Genomic DNA, 19,769 nt, shown 5'->3' with positions numbered 1-19,769 from the left:
ATACTGTAAGAAAAAAATAGGAAAAAATGGCCCATCACTGTAGCCCCAAATCTAGGCTCACTGAACATGCTGTTAGCATGCAGTCTTCCCTTCTAAAATGTACTCTCCTTGAGGGCAGAGCTTGTCTCTCATGTTCACTGGTACATTCCTGTGCATGGAGCAGTGTCTGGCACAGTGCATGGAGTATTGAGTGCTCAGTATTTGTTGTCAGACTGGCTGACTGCACTGAGGCAATACCTGCAATAGTTTTCTTATTGCTGCATAACAAGTTACCACACACAGTATTCATTTATGATCTTGCAGTTCTGTAGGTCAGAAGCCCATGGGGGCTTGACTCGGTTCTTCTAAGGCCAAAGTCAAGGTGTTGGTCCAGCTGGGCTCTTATTTGGAAGCTTGAGAAGAATCCCCTTCTCAACTCATTCAGGTTGTTGGCAGAATCAATTTCCTTGTAGTTGTATAAGTCTCAAGTTCTGAGTCCTTGTTTCCTTGCTGGCTGTCAGTTGGGGGCCACTTTCTGCTCCTAGAGGCCTTCGCCTTCATTCTCACGTCACGCCTCCATAGTCAAAGTCAGCAAGGATGTGGCCACTCCTCCTCATGCTTCACATACTCTTTGACTTTCCCTTCTGTCCTCAACCAGAGAAAATGTTGTGCTTTTAAAGGGCTCATGAGTTTAGATTAGGCTCATCCAGATAATTTACCTTAAGGTCAACTGATTAGTAACCTTTCTTACATCTGCAGAATCCCTTTTGCCAAGTAACATGACACATGCCCACAAGAGTACCACCAGGGGCAACGGGTGTGTGGGTATCTAGAATTTTGCCTACCACACTGCCAACTGCTGCTTTTACCCTGTGTACATGGACATCCTCAGGAGCCCACACTTTGTGTTTCCTTCTTATTTTAGCGATCAAAGAGAAATTCCCATGGTTCAGCACAGTGGGAGTGTATGCTGCATGGTATAAATAAACCCAGCCTAGAAATCCCAGATGCCTTCAAAGCACCTACTTTCTGTAGGGAGGCTCGAGGAGGACCCTTGAGTTTGGCTGGGTGGTTTATGAAACTTGCAGGGACCAGTCATGAAGGACCTAAAAACAAGATACCACCCCTTTCAGGCAATGGCTCCACCCTCAGATGAGTACTTTTGTCAGTCCCAACTGAGCACTCGTGGGCTTCCTGCTGAAGTTTCCTCAGCTCAGACCTCTGCTGAAGGCTGCAGTGACTTGAGGGCCACAGGCTCTTCTAGATGTCACACAGTGACAGTTGGGAAAATCTGGGGGCTAGACCAGGGATGACTCCTGCCTTATGGCCAAAGACCCAGAACAGCACCAAATCAGATTTTCATATTTGTGTCTTTCACTGCTTTAAACCCGGGGTCTGGCACAAAGCAGGCATCTAAGAGGTACTAAATAATTATTTGTTGGGTTTCTCTTACAAATCTTATGTCAGGCATAGCCAGACAGTTACAGCACCAAATGTTTATACCCAAAATAGGAGCCCTATGCCATGTACTAAGACCCATATACTGGGTGCAGGTAGGTTTTAACCAGTCTGCCATGTATCATCCTGAGCTAATGATTACTCTAGTCCTGCAATCTTTAAAACCATTTAGAGCCTAAAATTTTTTTTTATAAATCATACATCTAAATACTTTTAAGAAATTCATAATTTAAAGGAAGCCTGTAACAAAACACTCTTACAAAAAGAAAATCTGCTATATCTATTTTTATTGCATCTAAAAAATTTCCACAGACCTGGTGGCTTAAAATGACACGAGTTTATTTTCTCAGTTTCTGTAGGTCAGGAGTCTGTGTACAGTTTAACTGGGTCCTCTGCTCAGGTTCTCACTAGGCTGAGTCAAGGTGTCAGCTAGGCTGCATTCTTATTTGGGAGCTTGGGGTCCTCTCTCGAGCTCACATGATTGTTGGCAGAAATCCTTTCCTTACAGTTGTGACACTGAACCCCATGTTCTTGCTGAACATCAATCAGGGGCCACTGTTAGATCTTTGAGGCCACCCGCAGTTCCTTTCCATAGGGCTCTATCATGACATGACAGCTTACTTCTCCTAGGCCTGCAGGAGAAGCCCTCTCTTCAGTCTGCTAAGGTGGAGTCTTATATAATGCAACGCAATCAGAGAAGTGGCTTATATAATGCAACGCAATCAGAGAAGTGGCTATCCCATCACTTTGCCATCAGCTAGAAATAAGTCACAGTTTCCAGGGAAGGGGATTATACACAAGTGTGGCTCATTGGGAGTCACCTTAGGGCAACTGCATCCTGCATCCACCCTAATTTGGGAGGTAAAGAGAATTGCAAACATTTCCTAATGTTTGAATTCGCTTAAAGACAAAGTTCCAGTGTGTGGGTGGACTAAATGTTTTCTTCCATGAAGAAACACTTTCCCTTTCAAGCACTGTAATAGCAGATAACCCAGAGTCTGCTTTGATTCTGAATAAAGCCTTGCAGCAGGATGGATGGATGGATGGTTGGATGGGTTGGATAGGTGGTTAGATTTATAGAAAGAAATGGCAAATGTGACAAAATATTAAAAGTTGGTAGATATGAGTATAAGGAGGTAGGGGTATGTTGCAGTTCTCTGTATGGATTTTGTATTACATTTACAAATGTCCTACAAATTTGAAATTATTTCAAAATAAAGTTTTTTTAATCCTACCGCATAGTGAGAAAGTGGTAAGTGGAGCCCCTGTTGTCACAATTTACTAAATCAAATGGTCCATGTAAATGGCAGTTAGAAGACAATCTGTGACTCCAGAATCATTTATCACAAGAACTGGAATTATAAAGAGAGAGAAGGGTGTAGGGAAAGTCCCAGAGAAATTCATTCTCTCTTTATAGAACAGCAGCTGGAGACAATTTTGGGGTCCCCCAGGGGACATTTGGCAATGTCTAGAGACATTTTGGAAACCATGACTGTGATGATGGGGGTGCTGCTTTTGACATTTAGTGGGAAGAGGCCAGGGATGCACCTGAAAATCCTACAGTGCATAGGACAGCCTCCAATAATGAAGAATTACCTGGCCCCAAATGTCAGTAGTGTCAAACCTGAGAAATCCTGTTGTTCATTCTCCATGTGCTTGTCTGACTGATGTCCATTTGCCCTCAGAAATAATTCTGAGTCACCTGACCACCTTTGATTGTATTCATCTTCTTTGGGCAGGAATGATGGTGATGCCAGCCTCCTAGTTGTGCCAGTTGTGCCAGTTGGCACTACTTATGCCAGTGCTCTGTGAAATGCAAGCACATCCCATTGTTCAGTGACCTTAAGCAGGCATTGCCTTGGGTGGTGACTTAGTAGTTCCCCACCTGTGACAGTCCTCCTAAGCACTGGAGAAAACTGTTGGCTGCAGTTACCTGAGAGAGAAAGCCAAAGGTGGTGAGAGTGTACTCCCCAAGGAGAGAGAATTTAAGATGGGGAGCAGTGACAATACCTACTAATAGGCACCAGGTCTTGGAGGATTCTTGAGCAGTGGAGAATGACCAGCCAGCTAGCTGTCCAGTTTCAGCCCAGGTTAGAATGAGGTTGTTGACTAAAACACCCAGTGACTTAGCCAGCTATGGTTTTATAACTCTGGGCAAACCTCTCGATTTGTTTTGGTTTCCAGGTGGAGCCCAATACCAAAGTGTTTCCAGCAGTCTTTCTGCAACCCACAAGCACTTCTTTGTTTCAGTTTGAACTTGGGAAGCTGAAGGTATTTTTCTGTCTCCTCATTGAACAGACAACAGAAGGCAGCATTGACCATTAGAAGGAAAAGAGGGGGAAAAAAAGTCCTATTCCTTCTCATAATCAGCTTTAGTGTCCCTGTACCCTACACTTGCCTATGAAATGCTCTCTAATCCTGTGCTCTCATCTCTCCTTCCTCCCTCCTCCTCTAGTGGGTGCTGAAAGAATTCCATAACATTCATACAAACCACTATGCAAAGTCTTAAGTAATACTGGTAAAGCTCTTAGAGATCCCCTGGATGCATGTCTGCCTCTAGTGATAATCAGGTACATTGTTCAATGACTGACCATCTCTATTGCATGTGTTTTCCTCCCTAATGCCTTTCTGCCTTGCCCTAGAATGCCATGCCCCTGTCAGCGGCCATATTTAAGAGTGAAGAGAAGAACCCAGTCCCCCAGTGTCCACCTCGGTTGGATGTCCAAACCATCCAACCAGTGCTGTGGAGCCGCATGCCCAGCAGCTTCCTGAAGGTGGAGACGGAGCGGGTGAGCGAGCGCCATGGCTGGGTGGTGCAGTGCCTGGAGCCCCTGCAGATGATGGCGCTCCATATCCCAGAGGAGAACAGGTACTGGAGGGACCCCAGAAAGGAAAGGGCAGATCTGAGGGGCAGGTGAGGTGGGGCCAACAAGCCCAGAAGAGTAGTAGAAGCATCCTCATTGTCCCAAAGCCCTACTTAGTCCCAAGACTACTGTTGATTTGTCCCAAAGCCTCTTTCTATCCTTTTCCTTCCCCACATTCATTATTCACTTAGAAATAGCAAGGAATTTCACTGTGATGTGCCTGCCACAGGACCTTCATTTATAGCTCCTAATTCCAGGGCTCAGGGAATATTTCTATACCTTTAATGGAAAATGTAATGGCAAAGCAATATACATTATTTATGACAAAGAGGAAAAGAATAAGGCATGCCTAGCTTGACTTGGAGAACCAAGAATCAGGCTCCTGTTAAGAGGTACCCTTGGATTATGGCCTGAGTTTGATCCAAGCTCTATTGCTTCCTGGCTCTGTGGCCTTGGGTGATTTGCTCATTCACCCAGAGCCTCAGTCTCCTTATCTATACAATGAGAGAAATGCCCACCCAGAGAGTTGCTGGGAAGAAAAGCTGAGATGGAGGAGGTAAACATTTAGTACAGTTTCTGTATACAGTAAGAATTAAATGAATGTTCTTTTTGTGGATATTATTTTGCCATCATCTCTCTGACTAACACAGCAGAGTAATGAAGGGGAGAATGGAGGTATGCATCCCCTTTAGATGTTCCACTAAATATGGGCAGCAGCAGGACAGACTGGTGCAGGAAAGGAGCAGGGAAGACCAGAAGCCCAGTGGAGTAAGCCTGTCCTGAAGTTGCTCAGATCCAGGATGGGTAAAAATCAGGGAGAGTAAGGCAAATTCAGGAACTACACAGTCCTGGGCACCTGCAAACAAGCAGCACAGCCAAATAGAGCTCTAAAGTCAGGGAAGAAAAAGCAAAATGGATTATGCTGCTGATCACAGGATGCAAAGTGTTTCCTCCCTTGATGGAAAAGTGCAAGTGTGTTTGCTTTCAGGGAAGGGAAAGCCCCATGGATGATGGAAAATTGGAGATTATTCAGATAAGGTAGACAGTAGGCTGACAGATACCTGGGGCTACATCTTCTGAGGGACTCTTACATCAGGGAACAGAGGATTCACTTGAACCTACAAATCAGAGGACCAGCTTACCTGTGCCATATACATACAGATGTTTTCAGTTTGGGAGTTTTGGTATTTTCCCTAATAAGCAGGGACTTCCAGATATTGTAAGTCAGTTGAGAGACTTGTCATTAGAATTGGTAGATTTTCAGTGCTGGGATATGGACCAGAGCTGAGAGAGGAATGATAACCTATAAGAGCAAGTGTGCCAGAGACTCCTCCTTCCTTTCATCCCCTCTGTCCTTGTTGGGTTGGGTGAAATCCCAGGGGATGCAGAGAGAGAACTGCACTGAATTCTAGCGCATTCTTCTCCCCATGGAGTGCTTGATTCCTTGTCCATCCTCAGGTGTGTGGATATCCTGGAGCTCTGTGAGCAGGAGGACTTGATGCAGTTCCATTACCACACACTGAGACTCTACAGCGCCGTGTGCGCCCTGGGAAACAACCGAGTAGCCTATGCCTTGTGCAGCCATGTGGACCTCTCCCAGCTCTTCTATGCCATTGACAACAAGTACCTCCCTGGCCTCCTCCGATCTGGCTTCTATGACCTGCTCATCAGCATCCACCTGGCCCATGCTAAGGAGAGGAAGCTGATGATGAAGAATGAGTACATCATCCCCATTACCAGCACCACCAGGAAAATCCGCTTGTACCCAGATGAGTCCAAGAGGCATGGGCTGCCTGGAGTGGGCCTGAGAACATGCCTCAAGCCAGGATTCCGGTTCTCTACCCCTTGCTTTGTGGTGACTAGTGAGGAGCACCAGAAGCAGAGTCCTGAGATTCCCTTGGAGATTCTGAAGATGAAGGCATTGAGCATGCTGACCGAGGCAGTGCAGTGCAGTGGGGCTCACATCCGAGACCCTGTTGGGGGGTCTGTGGAGTTCCAGTTTGTGCCCGTGCTGAAACTCATTGGAACCCTGATGGTCATGGGGGTGTTTGATGATGATGACGTTCGGCAGATCCTTCTCTTGGTTGATCCCTCTGTGTTTGGGGAGCAAGGGGGAGAGACGGAGGAGGGAGCTGAAAAGGAGGAAGTGAGCCAGGTGGAGGAAAAGGCGGTGGAGGCTGGGGAAAAGGCGAGCAAGGAGTCAAAGGCTCCAGTCAAAGGCTTATTGCAGACCCGATTACCCGAGTCCGTCAAGCTGCAGGTAACTCACAGGGGCAAAGATCATGCCCTTGGAAAGGGCCTGGGAGGGAGCTAGTGCAGCCTGGTGGTGAGGAGGGGACCATGGACTCTGGCCTAAACCTAATGCTAAGAGACTGCACAGAGGTGCTCAGAGAGAGGCACCTACTACTGCGCTTGTTTCTAACATGGAATACACTCCCTCCTACTCCCCAAACCAAAATTAAAATACTGACCCTCACCAGTAAAGCACATGCTTTGGCATTGTTTTTCTGGCACCAGATCTTATCTCGTACCCTTTGGGACCAGAGGGCTCCCTTGTGAGATAGCTGTCTGGACACGGGGAGGAGCCTTAGGCTGAGGAGTAAGCCAGCAGGAACTGGCTCACGGGTGGTCCCACTCGTCAGCTGCCCTCATTTGGTGCCAAGTCAGTGGCCTATCAGAGCCTGAGCTTTATTATTTATAAAACATGGATGAAAATATAATAGAGCATAATATTAAAGTATGTTTACATAAAATACAATATGAAATATATTTATAAAATATAACAAGTAATCTATAGTAGAAGCTCTTCTCTAATGTGCTAGAATTGGTAGATGTTTAGTTCATCAAACTATATAGAGTTTATAGCGTCTACAAGAGAAGCGCAACAAATTTTATGTATCTACTTTAAATATTTCATTAAAACATAAGGAAGTCTTCTGTTGAGATAGAGCCAATACCTTTTTTCTCTTTTTTCTGTAATTTTTATTGTGGTAACTTATGTACGGCATAAAATTTCCCATTTTAGCCATGTTCATATGTACAATTCAGTGATATTAATTACATTCACAATTTTGTGCTACCATCACCATTATCCATTACCGAAACTTTTTCATCATCCCAAACAGAAGCTCCATACCTATTAACAATAACTCCCATTCTCCCCACCCTACTCCCAGCCCCTAGAATCCTGTAATCTACATTGTCTCTTTCAGTTTGCTTATTCTAGATATTTCATGTAAGTGAAATCATACAATATCTATAATTTTGTTTATTTTACTCATCATGATATCTTCAGGATTCATTATATTGTCACATGTATCAGAACTTCATTCCCTTTTATGGCTGACTAATATTCCATTTGTATGTATAGACCACATTTTATTCATTCATCTATTAATGGACATTCGGGTTGCTTCCACATTTGGCAACTGTGACTAATGCTACCATGAGCCTTGGTGTACAAATATTTGTTTGAATCCCTGTTTTCAATTCTTTTGGGGTATATAGCTAAATGTGGAATTGCTGGGTCATAAGGTAATTCTTTGTTTAACTTTCTGAGGAACCACCAAACTGTTATTCATAGTGACTGACCACTTTTCACTCCCACCAACAATTTCAAGGCTCCTATTTCTCTGTAATCTCAGCAACACATGTTATTTTCCTTATTTTTAATAATAGACATCCTACATTTTTGGGACTTGGACACAGGTGAAGTGGTATCTCACTGTGGTTTTGGTCTGCATTTCCCCAATGGCTAATGATATTGAGCACAAGATCTCTTCTTTAATGCAGGTCCACTGGCTGGTACTTTTTTTGTTTTTGCATAGATAACCCCATCTGCGACTGGTACTTCGGGTGTTTTTAGTCTGTGGATTTAAAGTTACTTGGAAAGTGGCTGAAGTGAAAAATGCTTCTAGATGTTTATGATTTTTCTCATAATTTTTTGTATTTAACTCACATGCAATCATCATGATTTTTTTTAGAACAACCTGCCTTTTATAGGTGTTTCACAGATGTTCCACTTAGTTTTCATATTTCATTGGTGCACATATTATTTAATTAAATTGTATAGTTATTATAACAAATGTCAGGCATAAAGCTCTGGGTCCTCATTTGCCTGGAAGGAACGCAGGTGTACAGATAGACCAAAGATTATCCTGCAAGGGGACAGTGTTCACAGGCACAGATGAATGGGCCAGGGAGTGTCCGTTAACCACATGTGGTGCTTAGGTGGAGATGGTTTAATAGGACTTCTGCTTTAATGAAAATATCAAGGATACTCTGAGGATTAAAGGAGATAAAGTTCCACAAGTGTCTCACAAAGAACTAGGGTTCCATAAGTTAGGGTTGTTGTTGCTGTTGGTATAAGTTGTAATAGAAATAAGACTAGACCTGATCACAGAAAACAGTGCAGGTAAATAAAAGACAATGAAAGATGGGGAGGGGAACCAAAGTCTCTGATTTCCATTATCCAAAGCTTGGAAGATTTCAGGAAGGAGCAAGCGCTCCATTTGGTTGCTTTTTGTACTGACCTTGGAGCCCCAGGAAAACACTCTCTTGGAAATGCTGTACACTTTCCATGGGTAGATTTATTCTGTCTTTAGTGAATTCCTTTTCCTGTTGTACCCTGGCCTTAGTGTTAAGAGCTGGTCTCTGGGGTTACTAACTGTGTGACACTGGACAAGTTACTTAAATTGTCTAAGTCTCAGTGCTACTATCTGTAAAATGAGGACGATCGCTGCTTCACCAACACGCATGAAGTGTGAATATATAAACACACATACATGTTTGCATTGCAGATGTGTGAGCTCCTCAGCTATCTCTGCGACTGTGAGCTGCAGCACCGAGTAGAGGCCATTGTGGCATTTGGTGACATCTATGTCTCCAAGCTGCAGGCCAACCAGAAGTTCCGCTACAACGAGCTCATGCAGGCCCTGAACATGTCTGCCGCCCTGACTGCCCGGAAGACCAGGGAGTTCCGCTCGCCCCCACAGGAGCAGGTGAGAGCCCCATCCCCCTGCTGTGGAAGAACTTGAGACCCACAGAGCCAGGACCTGAGAAACCAGTATAATGTCTAGTCTAGCCACAAGAGCTGTGGAGAATTAAAACATCACCACCACCTCCACAGCGGGGGCAGGTCTAGTCGCCTATGGATCTGTCACTATGCTAATAACCAGTGAGGAATATCAGCCAAGTGTGGCGGGTGGGGAAATAACCCTTTCTGAATTGCACATAGGCCAGGGATTCCTTCCTTTTCTAGCCCACTCCTACCTATCGCCTTTCACAGAGCCAAAGTCGAGATCCCTGTTGGAATTCAGTTTTCACCTCAGCAAGGATCCACTACTTAAATTCTTCTAAGAATTCAGCCCTTGCAAAAGTTACTACGTCTCTATCAGAGTTCAACAGATACTAGTCAACCTACCCTATTTACAAGGATTACTCCACAGCCTTCCTCATCTCAGGTGTCCAAACGTTGTTGCTGAATCCCCCCACCCCCACCCCCAAAGCTATCCCAACTCTGAAGCTTGGAGAGCCAGATTCAGCAAGTGAGCCATCTTTTGTGATGTGTGGTATTAGTTCTTTGCACTCCTGACTTTATAGTGACTTTTGCCTATTTGGAATGGCTGCTTTGAAAAGAGGCATCTTGTTGAAGAATGGTTTCCATTTATCCCTGCTGCTCACTTACAACCTGCGGGCTGGTTGGCCTAGGTATTCAAAAGAGAAGATAGATCGTTCAGTGAAGAAATTAGTTTTTTGTCTCTGAAAGCAGTTCTTTGGATCTTATATATATTTAATAAACAGCCTGTCCATAATTTGTTGTAAGTATAATTACCACTATTTTATATTAATGGTACAACCACCTAGTTCCAATTACTTCCTACCCTATTTTATAGGACCTAGATATTTATATTGGCTTGAAAATGTGCCACATATCTCGACTTTGAAAAGATTCACTTGAATGATACTGGCCTCGCTAAAGAGTAGGCAAAGAGTATTATCTTTTTGCTAGAGGCAAAATGAGAAAGCCCTTTGGATTGATGGGAGTAGATCATTTTGCAGTGCCAAGGAAAACCCGTGAGTATGCTTTTTCCACAATCGCCTTCCAAGTATTACTCTTGAAGGCTTTACAAGTGTTATCAGGCTGCTTTTAGAATGTATCAGGTGGGAATGTCCTCTTCCCCATTTCACTGGGCCAATGCTGGCTCTTTTATTTATGAATAATGGGAAGGCAGAATGGTGTGGTGATTACAGCCCCGGCTTTAGTTTTAGATTCTGGGCCCCCATGATTCGCCGTATGGTCTTGGGTCTCAGTTTCTTTTTTTTTTTAAATTATTTATTACATTATTACATTAAAAAAAAATATGAGGTCCCATTCAACCCCACCGCCCCCGCCCCCCACTCCACGGGTTCCACATCTCATCTCTTCCTCCCGTTCCCTACACCCAGCAGCCCCCATGGCTACTGTTCCCACACCCATTCCACATTTTCTCTGTGGACATTGCATTGGTTGTGTCCATTGCACACCTATGTCAAGTGAGGGCTTAGATTCCACATGGATACTGGATGCACTCCTCCCGCTTCTAGTTGTAGACACTCTAGGCTCCATGTTGTGGTGGTTGACCTTCTTCAACTCCATGTTATCTGAGTGGAGTAAGTCCAATAAATCAAAGTGTAGGAGCTGAAGTCTGTTGAGGCTCTGGGCCTGGGTGTCATATTATCAGTCCAGAGATTCAAATCCCCTACATATATCTTAAACCCAGCACCAACTACAATTCCAATAAAGTAGCATGCAAGTCTTGTGAAAAGAGATCCCCTCTGAGTCCAATTCCATCACGCAGAGACACCAGCTCCAAAGAAGGGCCATCTGTCATGGCAGTGAACCCCTTCTGCCATGAGGGAACGGGAGGAAGAGATGAGATGTGAAGGCGTTTTCGGGACGTGGGTCTCAGTTTCTTTATCTGTAAAATATGGTTAATGTTTATATCTCTGCCAGGGTTTTTTTTTTTTTTTTTTTTTTTTAGATTTATTTATTTATTTAATTTCCCCCCCTCCCCTGGTTGTCTGCCAGGGTTTTTGTGAAGATCACATGGGAGAATTCCTTTAGGGTGCTTAGAACAATGCCTGTAACATAGAAAGCATTTGATTCTGCAAGCAGTAAGAGCTGGCTTTGGTAGTAGTGTTAGAAGTATGCACATTTGCCCCATTTCATGTTCTCTGAGCTTCTGTCAGTGACCCAGTGAATGGAGTTTACATGTTTTCTGGCATGACCTTAATCCAGCTAAGATTCAAGTTGGTTTTTTTTTGTTTTTTTTTAAAGATTTATTTTTATTTAATTCCCCTCCCCTCCCCCAGTTGTCTGTTTTCTGTGTCTTTTTGCTGCGTCTTGTTTCTTTGTCCACTTCTGTTGTCGACAGCGGCACGGGAAGTGTGGGCGGCGCCATTCCTTGGCAGGCTGCTCCCTCCTTCGCGCTGGGCGTATCTTCTTATGGGTGCACTCCTTGCGCGTGGGGCTCCCCTACGCGGGGGACACCCCTGTGTGGCAGGGCACTCCTTTGCGCGAATCAGCACTGCGCATGGGCCAACTCCACACGGGTCAAGGAGGCCCGGGGTTTGAACCGCGGACCTCCCATTTGGTAGATGGACGCCCTAACCACTGGGCCAAAGTCCGTTTCCCTCAAGTTGTTCTTCTACCACTAGTCCCCATGGATGTGTCTCATGTTCCTTGCTCCCAAAAGGACAATCTTGACTCCTGCCCTTACTTTCCCCATCCTGCCTCATTTCCTCCTCTTCTGCCATTCCCAGCGTCTGCTTTCACTTCCTCATTTAATCTTCTCAACAATCCTCTGGCCAATCTTTTCAGACTCATTTCAGAATAAGTCAAGAAATTCTGTCCAAGTGTATTAGACCAGTGATTCTCAAACTTGAGCAGTCATCAGAATTATCTGAAAGGCTTAATAAAATGCAGATTGCCCAGCTTCACACCAACAGAGTGGGATCCAAGAATTTGCACTATTAGCAACCGTGTTGTCAGCCAAAGGCGGTATTAATGCAAAGTACCAGAAATCTGTGGACTTTTGTAAAGGGTATTTATTTGGGGTAAATGCTTACAGTTATAAGGCCCTTAAGAGTTCACCTCAAGTTTAGTTACTCGCCAAAGTCTGTTGCCACATGTTGAAGCAAGATGGCAGGCACCTTCTGCAAGGGTTTGACCTTCCTCTTTCCTCTTAAGTCTCCATGGGCCCAGCTGCTTCTGATCTCAGCTATAGGCTGGAGGGCTCATTTCTTTCTAGACCTGCTCAGCTGCTCAGGGCTCTGGTCTCTTCTGCAGCAAACTGTCAGGCAAATGGCTCATCTCTCTTCCTGGGGCCTCTGCCATGTCTGTAGAGCTGTCTCTCTTCCTCTCTTCTTCTCCATTTATCTCCTTCTATCTGTCTCCTTGATTGAGTGTCCTGTTTATATAGCCCACGAAGGGGGGCAGGGACTCAAACTGAGTCACCCTAATAATGTGGTTGAATCAAAGCCCTAATCTTAACATAATTTAATCAAAGGCATCTCAGCTGAATCAAATACAGTCAAAGGATATCATGCCCAGAGGAATAGACCAGTTTATAAACATAATCTATATCTCCTTTTGGAATTCATTAGTAATATCAAACTATCACAGAAAGTTTCCAGGTGGTGCTGATCCAGAGATAAAATGAAAGAAGGGATGCTAACTGCTATGAAAGGTAGCTGTTCCCATCAACTACCTCTCCCAGAGTATTAAATCACTTCTAATAGGAACCTACTCATAGAGTTCAATACATTATTACAATTTGATATAATCAAAGGATATAAGGAAGAGAGATCAATTTCAGAGGGCAGCAATGCAAAAATAACTTCAAAAATAGGATACATGGAAATTACAGTTTAAAAAAGATGCTATGATTATCTCATTGCTCCATATCCATTGAAGAGAAAATAGAACTTTTACCCTATATCCACAGAGTATTCAGATAGATAAAAAGCCTACTTGGGGAATGTAACTGAGAGCAAAAGAAGATAAAACTAAGATTATTCCCCTGGTTGCTGGTCGATGAGCCAAGCAGAATCAGCCAGCCATTCACTTCCAAAAGGGCTTCATTAAAGGGCATGACTTGCAGCTGACAAGTCAGCTAGCTTTTCTTTCCATTTTATGCCCTGCAGTCTGGGTTGGTCACTGCTTCTGAAATTTTTTCACCAAAAGACAAAACCTGTCAGTAAAGAAATTTGTTTTCAGTATCTGAAACCAGATCTTTGGATCTTATTTTTATTTAATAAACAATGTTATCAGTGTATGGTGTGGATATGGTTACCATAATTTCATATTGTGATACAAGCCACAGCAATTACTTTCCTAAATTGTTTTATGGTTTTTTATTATAAACAATATTTCTACCTTCTTTTAAAAATTAATTTACAGTAGGAGCTTTGAGTAAGGTTCTTCCTAACAATGTTAAATAATGTTCATGGTTTAACAGAAGAGATTATAACTTTTTTGCCTAAAAATCCTAAACAGGAAAGAAAATGCTTATTTGTCTGGTGTTTGGGTTACCCTTTCTGAGACAGCAAAATGGACACAATTACCTCTAGTTACTTCCTCAGTCCTTCCAGATACTCACTGACCTGGGATTGTGGGTCTGTGGAAGGAATTCAGAGGTCTAGAAACCTGGGTGGAAAAAGAATTACAGCTTTCTTTTCACCAACTTTCCACTAATCTGATAGTATTTCCTTCAGTTATTAGTAAACTCAATAAACCAAGGACCTGACTGTCACTAACAGAAATCACACAGGTTTTCATATCACACTATAATGGTAATAATATATCTAAGACCCTAGAGGATATGAGACCTGTCACCAGATCTTTTTATCTAAGGAATTAATAAAGAAGTATATATGTTACTATATCACAATTGTTTTATGATTTTGATAACTGGATTTCAATGTTTCCCTTTATAATCCTAATTACCTCATTTTATGGATTTAAAATATTTATCTGAGAAGCAATCCATGGATTTCATCAAACCATTAGAAGAGCCCATGGCACAGAAACAATTAAGAATCCCTGGGACAAGACACTAAAGGAAAAGAACGAGATTAACTGCATAAACATGAAACAAAAATGAAAAAAAAAAAAGTCTGTAAACAAATTAAAATCTCACTGAAAATTGAGAAATATATTTGCAGTATTTATTACAAAATGTCAATAATCTAGAAGTATGCCAATCACTCACTGATTAATTTTAAAAGTATAATTGCCTAGTAGGAAAATGGAGGAAAAATATATACAAGAAATTCATAAAAGAAGTGAAAATCATCTTTATGTGTAGAAAAATCAAAGTTCAGCTTTGTCAGTTAAAGCAAATTTAGGGGGAACTATTACATGACATTTTTCACCCATTAAACTGAAAAATATTTGGAAATGTGTTAACTCATTAATGGCTATGGCAAGACAATACACATTCATATAAATCTAGTAATAATGCAAATTGTGAGATTTCTGGAGAGCAGTTTGGCAATTTATATCAAAAGCCATTAAAATGTACAATCCCCTTGATCCAGACATTTGATTTCTAGGCATTTATCCTAAGAAAATAATCAGAGATGTGAACAAAAATAATATAAAAGGAAGTTTATTCATAATGATTTAAAAAATGGAAAGAGTTTAGATATACCAGGAGGTTAATTTTATATAAATTTTCTATAAATTATTATTCATATGTATGATGAATATAATGTAAGTATTAAAAATTAGGTTAGAACAATGAGAAAATGCTCAAAATAAAGTAGAAAAATCTGGTATAAAAATTATTTTAAGATTCTAATCTGTATGTGTGTACATAAAAAATTGAAAGTTATTACCTAAAATACTGTTTTTGGTAGGATCACAGTAACTTTTCTTTATGTATCCTCCAAATTTTGCACAATTAATAAATTAGTTTTGTAACCAGGAAAAACAGTGAATGCTACTTTTAAATGTTGGCCATCTTTACAAAAAAAATTTTTCATTTGAATTAAATAAAATTTGCAAACAATGTTAGGTAAATAGCCAAGGCGAGATCTGAGATCTCTTGATGGATAGTGAGAACCAACTACACATTTCTTCTTTTGTCTTGCCAAGATCAATATGCTTCTTAACTTTCAACTGGGAGAGAACTGCCCCTGCCCTTACGAGATTCGGGAGGAGCTCTACGACTTCCATGAGGATCTTCTCCTTCACTGCGGTAAGCTCCCCAGAGAAGGCTTTATCAAGGAGAAGACTGTTGCTCATTCCTTTGTTAGTAGCTAGAAGGAAGTTGGAAAGTTATTTTTGTATTTGAAATAACTAGAATACTAATTTCTCCAGAAGTGATACTATACAAACTGCTTGCACAATCAGAGGGGAAACCAATAATTCTGACAGAATATACAACTTAACTGCCTTCTACCCAGAAGAGATTTCGCTGAATTTTAGGGGAAGGAGACAGGTATCTGGAGAAGGAAAGAACTTAACTAATCCTTGTATAAGCCTTGCCCAGTTTACTTGAAATAAGGTAGTTGGGATTCTGCTCCCAGCCATGCCAAGATTTTCATCCCCTTTGCTTATTCACTATGAGAATGATAAAAGTGTTTTAACTTCTGCCCTCAAGAATTCTAAGCCAGTAATCCCAATTTTGCTGATTTTAAGTGGCTGTCAGCATTTGCACTGTTTGTACATGGGCAGAGTAAGTAATATATGTATAATAGATTATCTTTTCATTTGAAATAACTGAATGTTAACACTCTCTTTTAGACACTCTGGGTGTGAGTTAGAAAACGTTAAGTCTCAGCATTGAAATTACTTAGTATTCTTGTATACAGGAAATAATTTTTTTTTTTAAAGTTTCCCGAAGGTATTATGTATGTGAATATTTATGGGAGGCCACTGCCTATAATATCTTCAGAAAGAAGAGTTCCAGAAGGCTAAGAAGCTGTCTCTGTGTGTTCTTTCTACCCCACAGTGATTTTCTATGCTGGTCAAGGTTTTCACTCTGTTCTGTGACTTGATAGGGGTTCCCCTAGAAGAGGAGGAAGAGGAGGCGGAGGACACCACCTGGACTGGAAAACTCCGGGCCTTGGTGTATAAAATCAAAGGTCCCCCCAAGCCAGAGAAGGAGCAGCCACCAGAAGAGGAGGAGAGGTGCCCTAGTAAGTGACAGTGCCTTTCAATCACAGCACCCCAACACTGTGCTCTTTGAGGAATTAATTAAGGTAATTGGCTGTCTAACAGATTCCTTAAGGGGACAATGGGTTATTTAGCTTCAAAGGAAGCATCTCATTATGTCATAATTGATGATAGTTTGTGTTTTATATTTAGGCTAAGACCTTCCTCTGATTTAAGAAACCTGATATCAGTCTTCTGAACCTTAAGGGAGTGATTGCTTGGTGGGTCTGCTCTTATCTGTCTAATCAAAAAGGCCTCTAAGTAGATTTCCTTTCTTCCTTCCTTTGTGTTTCTGTAGTCTTCCTCTTCTAACCGTTGTTGTTTCTGTCACTTCTTTTGGTAGCTGCTTAGCCTTGAAAGCTGCACCATTGAGGAAGTAAAATAATAGTAAAATGGGGGTAAGGAAGTAGGATGTAGGTTTTTGTTTTGGTCTTGGCTGTGATTTTGATAACAGCAACCTAGAGGATTTGACTTTCTGTTTTTCACCAATGCCAAGCCTCCTCCAAATTCATTTCTCAAATCCTTAAAGTATAGATGACTCCTACCATTTTGACCCATGTTGAAACAAGATCATAATTTGCTCTGCAGAACAGTGACTGACTCTAAACCATTAACATTTCAAGAGGATGGTTTTCTGAATATTATATACAATCATTTTGGTATTTAGTACAGATTCAGCGAATTTCTCATGTGTCTAAAGAAGAAGGAATGTCCCTGTTTTAATTTTGTTCCCTGTTCCTACTAATCTTAGAACATTTATCTTAGAATAAATCATCGATTAGAACAATAGATTGTCAAGATATGATCAGTTTGTCTGAAAATACTATTTTGGGGTTCTTGCATCTTACTGTCCTTTATATTGACCTTTCCTCTTCATCAGAATATCTCTAAAGGGAAAGAATCCTCACCATTAATCAGCAGATGTGTTGAAGCCTCTAGTAAAGTAGAAGGGGTATTTGGCAGCAGTTTCCCTGGCAACCCTTGATCAGTCTTATACATCAACATGGAAAGGATGGGTCTTTGGTGAGAACATGCCAGCAGGATTCTAAAGACACAAAGAAATTAGTTTAAACTCCTTTTGTGGTTACTGCCAAAGCAGAACTAAAAATAGAGCATGCTTACCCATATGTCTCTTATATTACCTGCCAAGAATCTATTTTGAAGTAGATGCTTCTTTCTGACACAGTGTAGCAGTTTGATGTAGTTATGAATTCCAAAAATAGATATTGGATTATGTTTGTAATCTGGTCTATTACTGGGTATGACTGAGTTATGATTAGGGCTTTGATTGGGTCATGTCATTAGGGCATTGAGGCCTTACCCCTTGGTGGGTGGGGACTCACAGATAAAAGACAAGGCAAAGGACAGAGTTGGAGCTTTTGATGCAAGGGTTTTTGATGTTGGAGTTTTGATGTTGGAGTTTGATGCTGGTGCCTTAAGCTGAAACCCTGGGAAGTAAGCTCACAGAGGAAAGATAAGCCAGCCCCAGGAAGAGAGGAACCCTGAGCCCAGGAAGAAGCAAGCCCTGGGAAGGAAGGAACCTTGAATCTAGAGAGAAGCAAAACCCTGAAATTGAGGAACCCAGGAAGCCTGGACCCTCACAGCCGTCAGCAGCCATCTTGCTCCAACACGTGAAAATAGACTTTGGTGAGGGAAGTAACTTATGCTCTGTGACCTGGTATCTGGAAGCTCTTACCCCAAATAAATACCCGTTATAAAAACTAACCAATTTCTGGTATTTTGCATCAGCACCCCTTTGACTGACTAATGCCCACAATATGTCATGAAACTTGGGTATCTTTCAAGGGGACCATTTCACTTTAAGTAAATGTAGTTAGCAGATGAAATCACCTACAATCTGGCTCTGTGAGGTCTCCCTAACCCTAAGAATAGTGTCTGGGCTCCAAAGATTGTACCTGTCAGCACTGCTCCATCAAACCTCAGGGTATTAGATCAGAGGTCTGATAGGATGTGCAATACGGAGAGGCCGTCCCAGTAGGAGACTCCATGTCTTCACCCTGTGATGCTTCCACTTCCTGAAGTAGAATTTTGAGAGCATCAAGCTTTGTGTCATAAGTATTCTGTCCTAGGGTCCCTGAAAAAGAGGAAATGGCCAAAGTGGTCAAGTATGCCTGGTTGTCAGCATATGGACTCCCTGACAAATCTTCCAGAAACAATGGTCTCCTCACTCAGGACTGACATTATAAGAGCAAGTCTTGGGAATGGTTTAATCCCCTCACCCCACCCCACTTGTTTTAAATTTGATCAAATGGAGACAACTTTTCTGAATGCACATCAGCTTGCAATGAAGGAGTCAAAACTCCTTTAAATTATAGGTAACTTTGTTCATGTTATTGTTTATCCATTTTCTCTTACCCTTACATTCAATAAGATATTAAAAAATGTAGATAATGATAACATTCTATTGTGAATTGACATTTTACCAAATATTTCTGTGTATATTAATTCACTGCTATTGATTTTGTGTTTTGTGTTTTTTTTTTTTCACTCTTCCATGTGTAGAGGAAAATCTCAGAAGAATTAAGGGCTATTTGTTCATTCATTCATTCCACCAGAAAAATTTCCGGGTGACTAGCCTAAAACAACACTAAAATGAGCAAAGCTATGACTTGATCTCAGGTCTTCAGACTAATTCCATGCTCTTTCCATTGTACCAAGATGCTTGGCAAAAAGAAAAAAAAAACAAAAAACTTCAGCATTTCTCTCATATTGTCTTTTTATCTAGCTTACTACATCTGTGAAGTAATTCATTATTGTGACTCATTGTTGTATGTAGGAAATCTGAACTAAACAGAGGTCAAAAATCTGACATCTATTTTTTTTTTAAGATTTATTTATGTATTTATTTATTTAATCCACACCCCCCCCCCCCCCCCCCCCACGGTTGTCTGCATCTTGTTTCTTTGTCTGCTTCTGTTGTCTTCAGCGGCAGGGGAAGTGTGGGCGGCGCCATTCCTGGGCAGGCTGCACTTTCTTTTCTCCCTGGGCAGCTTTCCTTATGGGGCGCACTCCTTGCGCGTGGGGCTCCCCTATGTGGGGGACACCCCTGCGTGGCACGGCACTCCTTGTGCGCATCAGCACTGCGCATGGGCCAGCTCCACACGGGTCAAGGAGGCCCGGGGTTTGAACCGTGGACCTCCCATGTGGTAGACGGACGCCCTAACCACTGGGCCAAGTCCGTTTCCCCTGACATCTATTAATAATAGTCTACCAAGTAAAGATCTGGACTCAGCATTTTCAGAGAA

The 19,769-nt window shown here is 42.0% G+C and overlaps 1 protein-coding gene across 3 annotated transcripts in view; it reads left to right on the top strand.

Annotated features, from left to right (window-relative positions):
* Nucleotides 1–19,769, top strand: part of RYR3 (ryanodine receptor 3) — a 506,364-nt gene that overhangs the window by 324,011 nt on the left and 162,584 nt on the right. For all 3 annotated transcript variants that reach the window (XM_071214091.1, XM_058293854.2, XM_071214090.1), the window contains exons 33-38: nucleotides 3,622–3,708; nucleotides 4,080–4,306; nucleotides 5,760–6,561; nucleotides 9,101–9,301; nucleotides 15,442–15,544; nucleotides 16,350–16,487. In XM_071214091.1, coding sequence (XP_071070192.1) covers nucleotides 3,622–3,708; nucleotides 4,080–4,306; nucleotides 5,760–6,561; nucleotides 9,101–9,301; nucleotides 15,442–15,544; nucleotides 16,350–16,487 — 1,558 coding nt within the window. The remainder of the gene's footprint in view (nucleotides 1–3,621; nucleotides 3,709–4,079; nucleotides 4,307–5,759; nucleotides 6,562–9,100; nucleotides 9,302–15,441; nucleotides 15,545–16,349; nucleotides 16,488–19,769) is intronic.

Source organism: Dasypus novemcinctus, chromosome 3 (genome assembly GCF_030445035.2).
Source record: "Dasypus novemcinctus isolate mDasNov1 chromosome 3, mDasNov1.1.hap2, whole genome shotgun sequence".
Taxonomy (NCBI): domain Eukaryota; kingdom Metazoa; phylum Chordata; class Mammalia; order Cingulata; family Dasypodidae; genus Dasypus; species Dasypus novemcinctus.
This window is presented reverse-complemented; position numbering and strand designations above follow the sequence as displayed.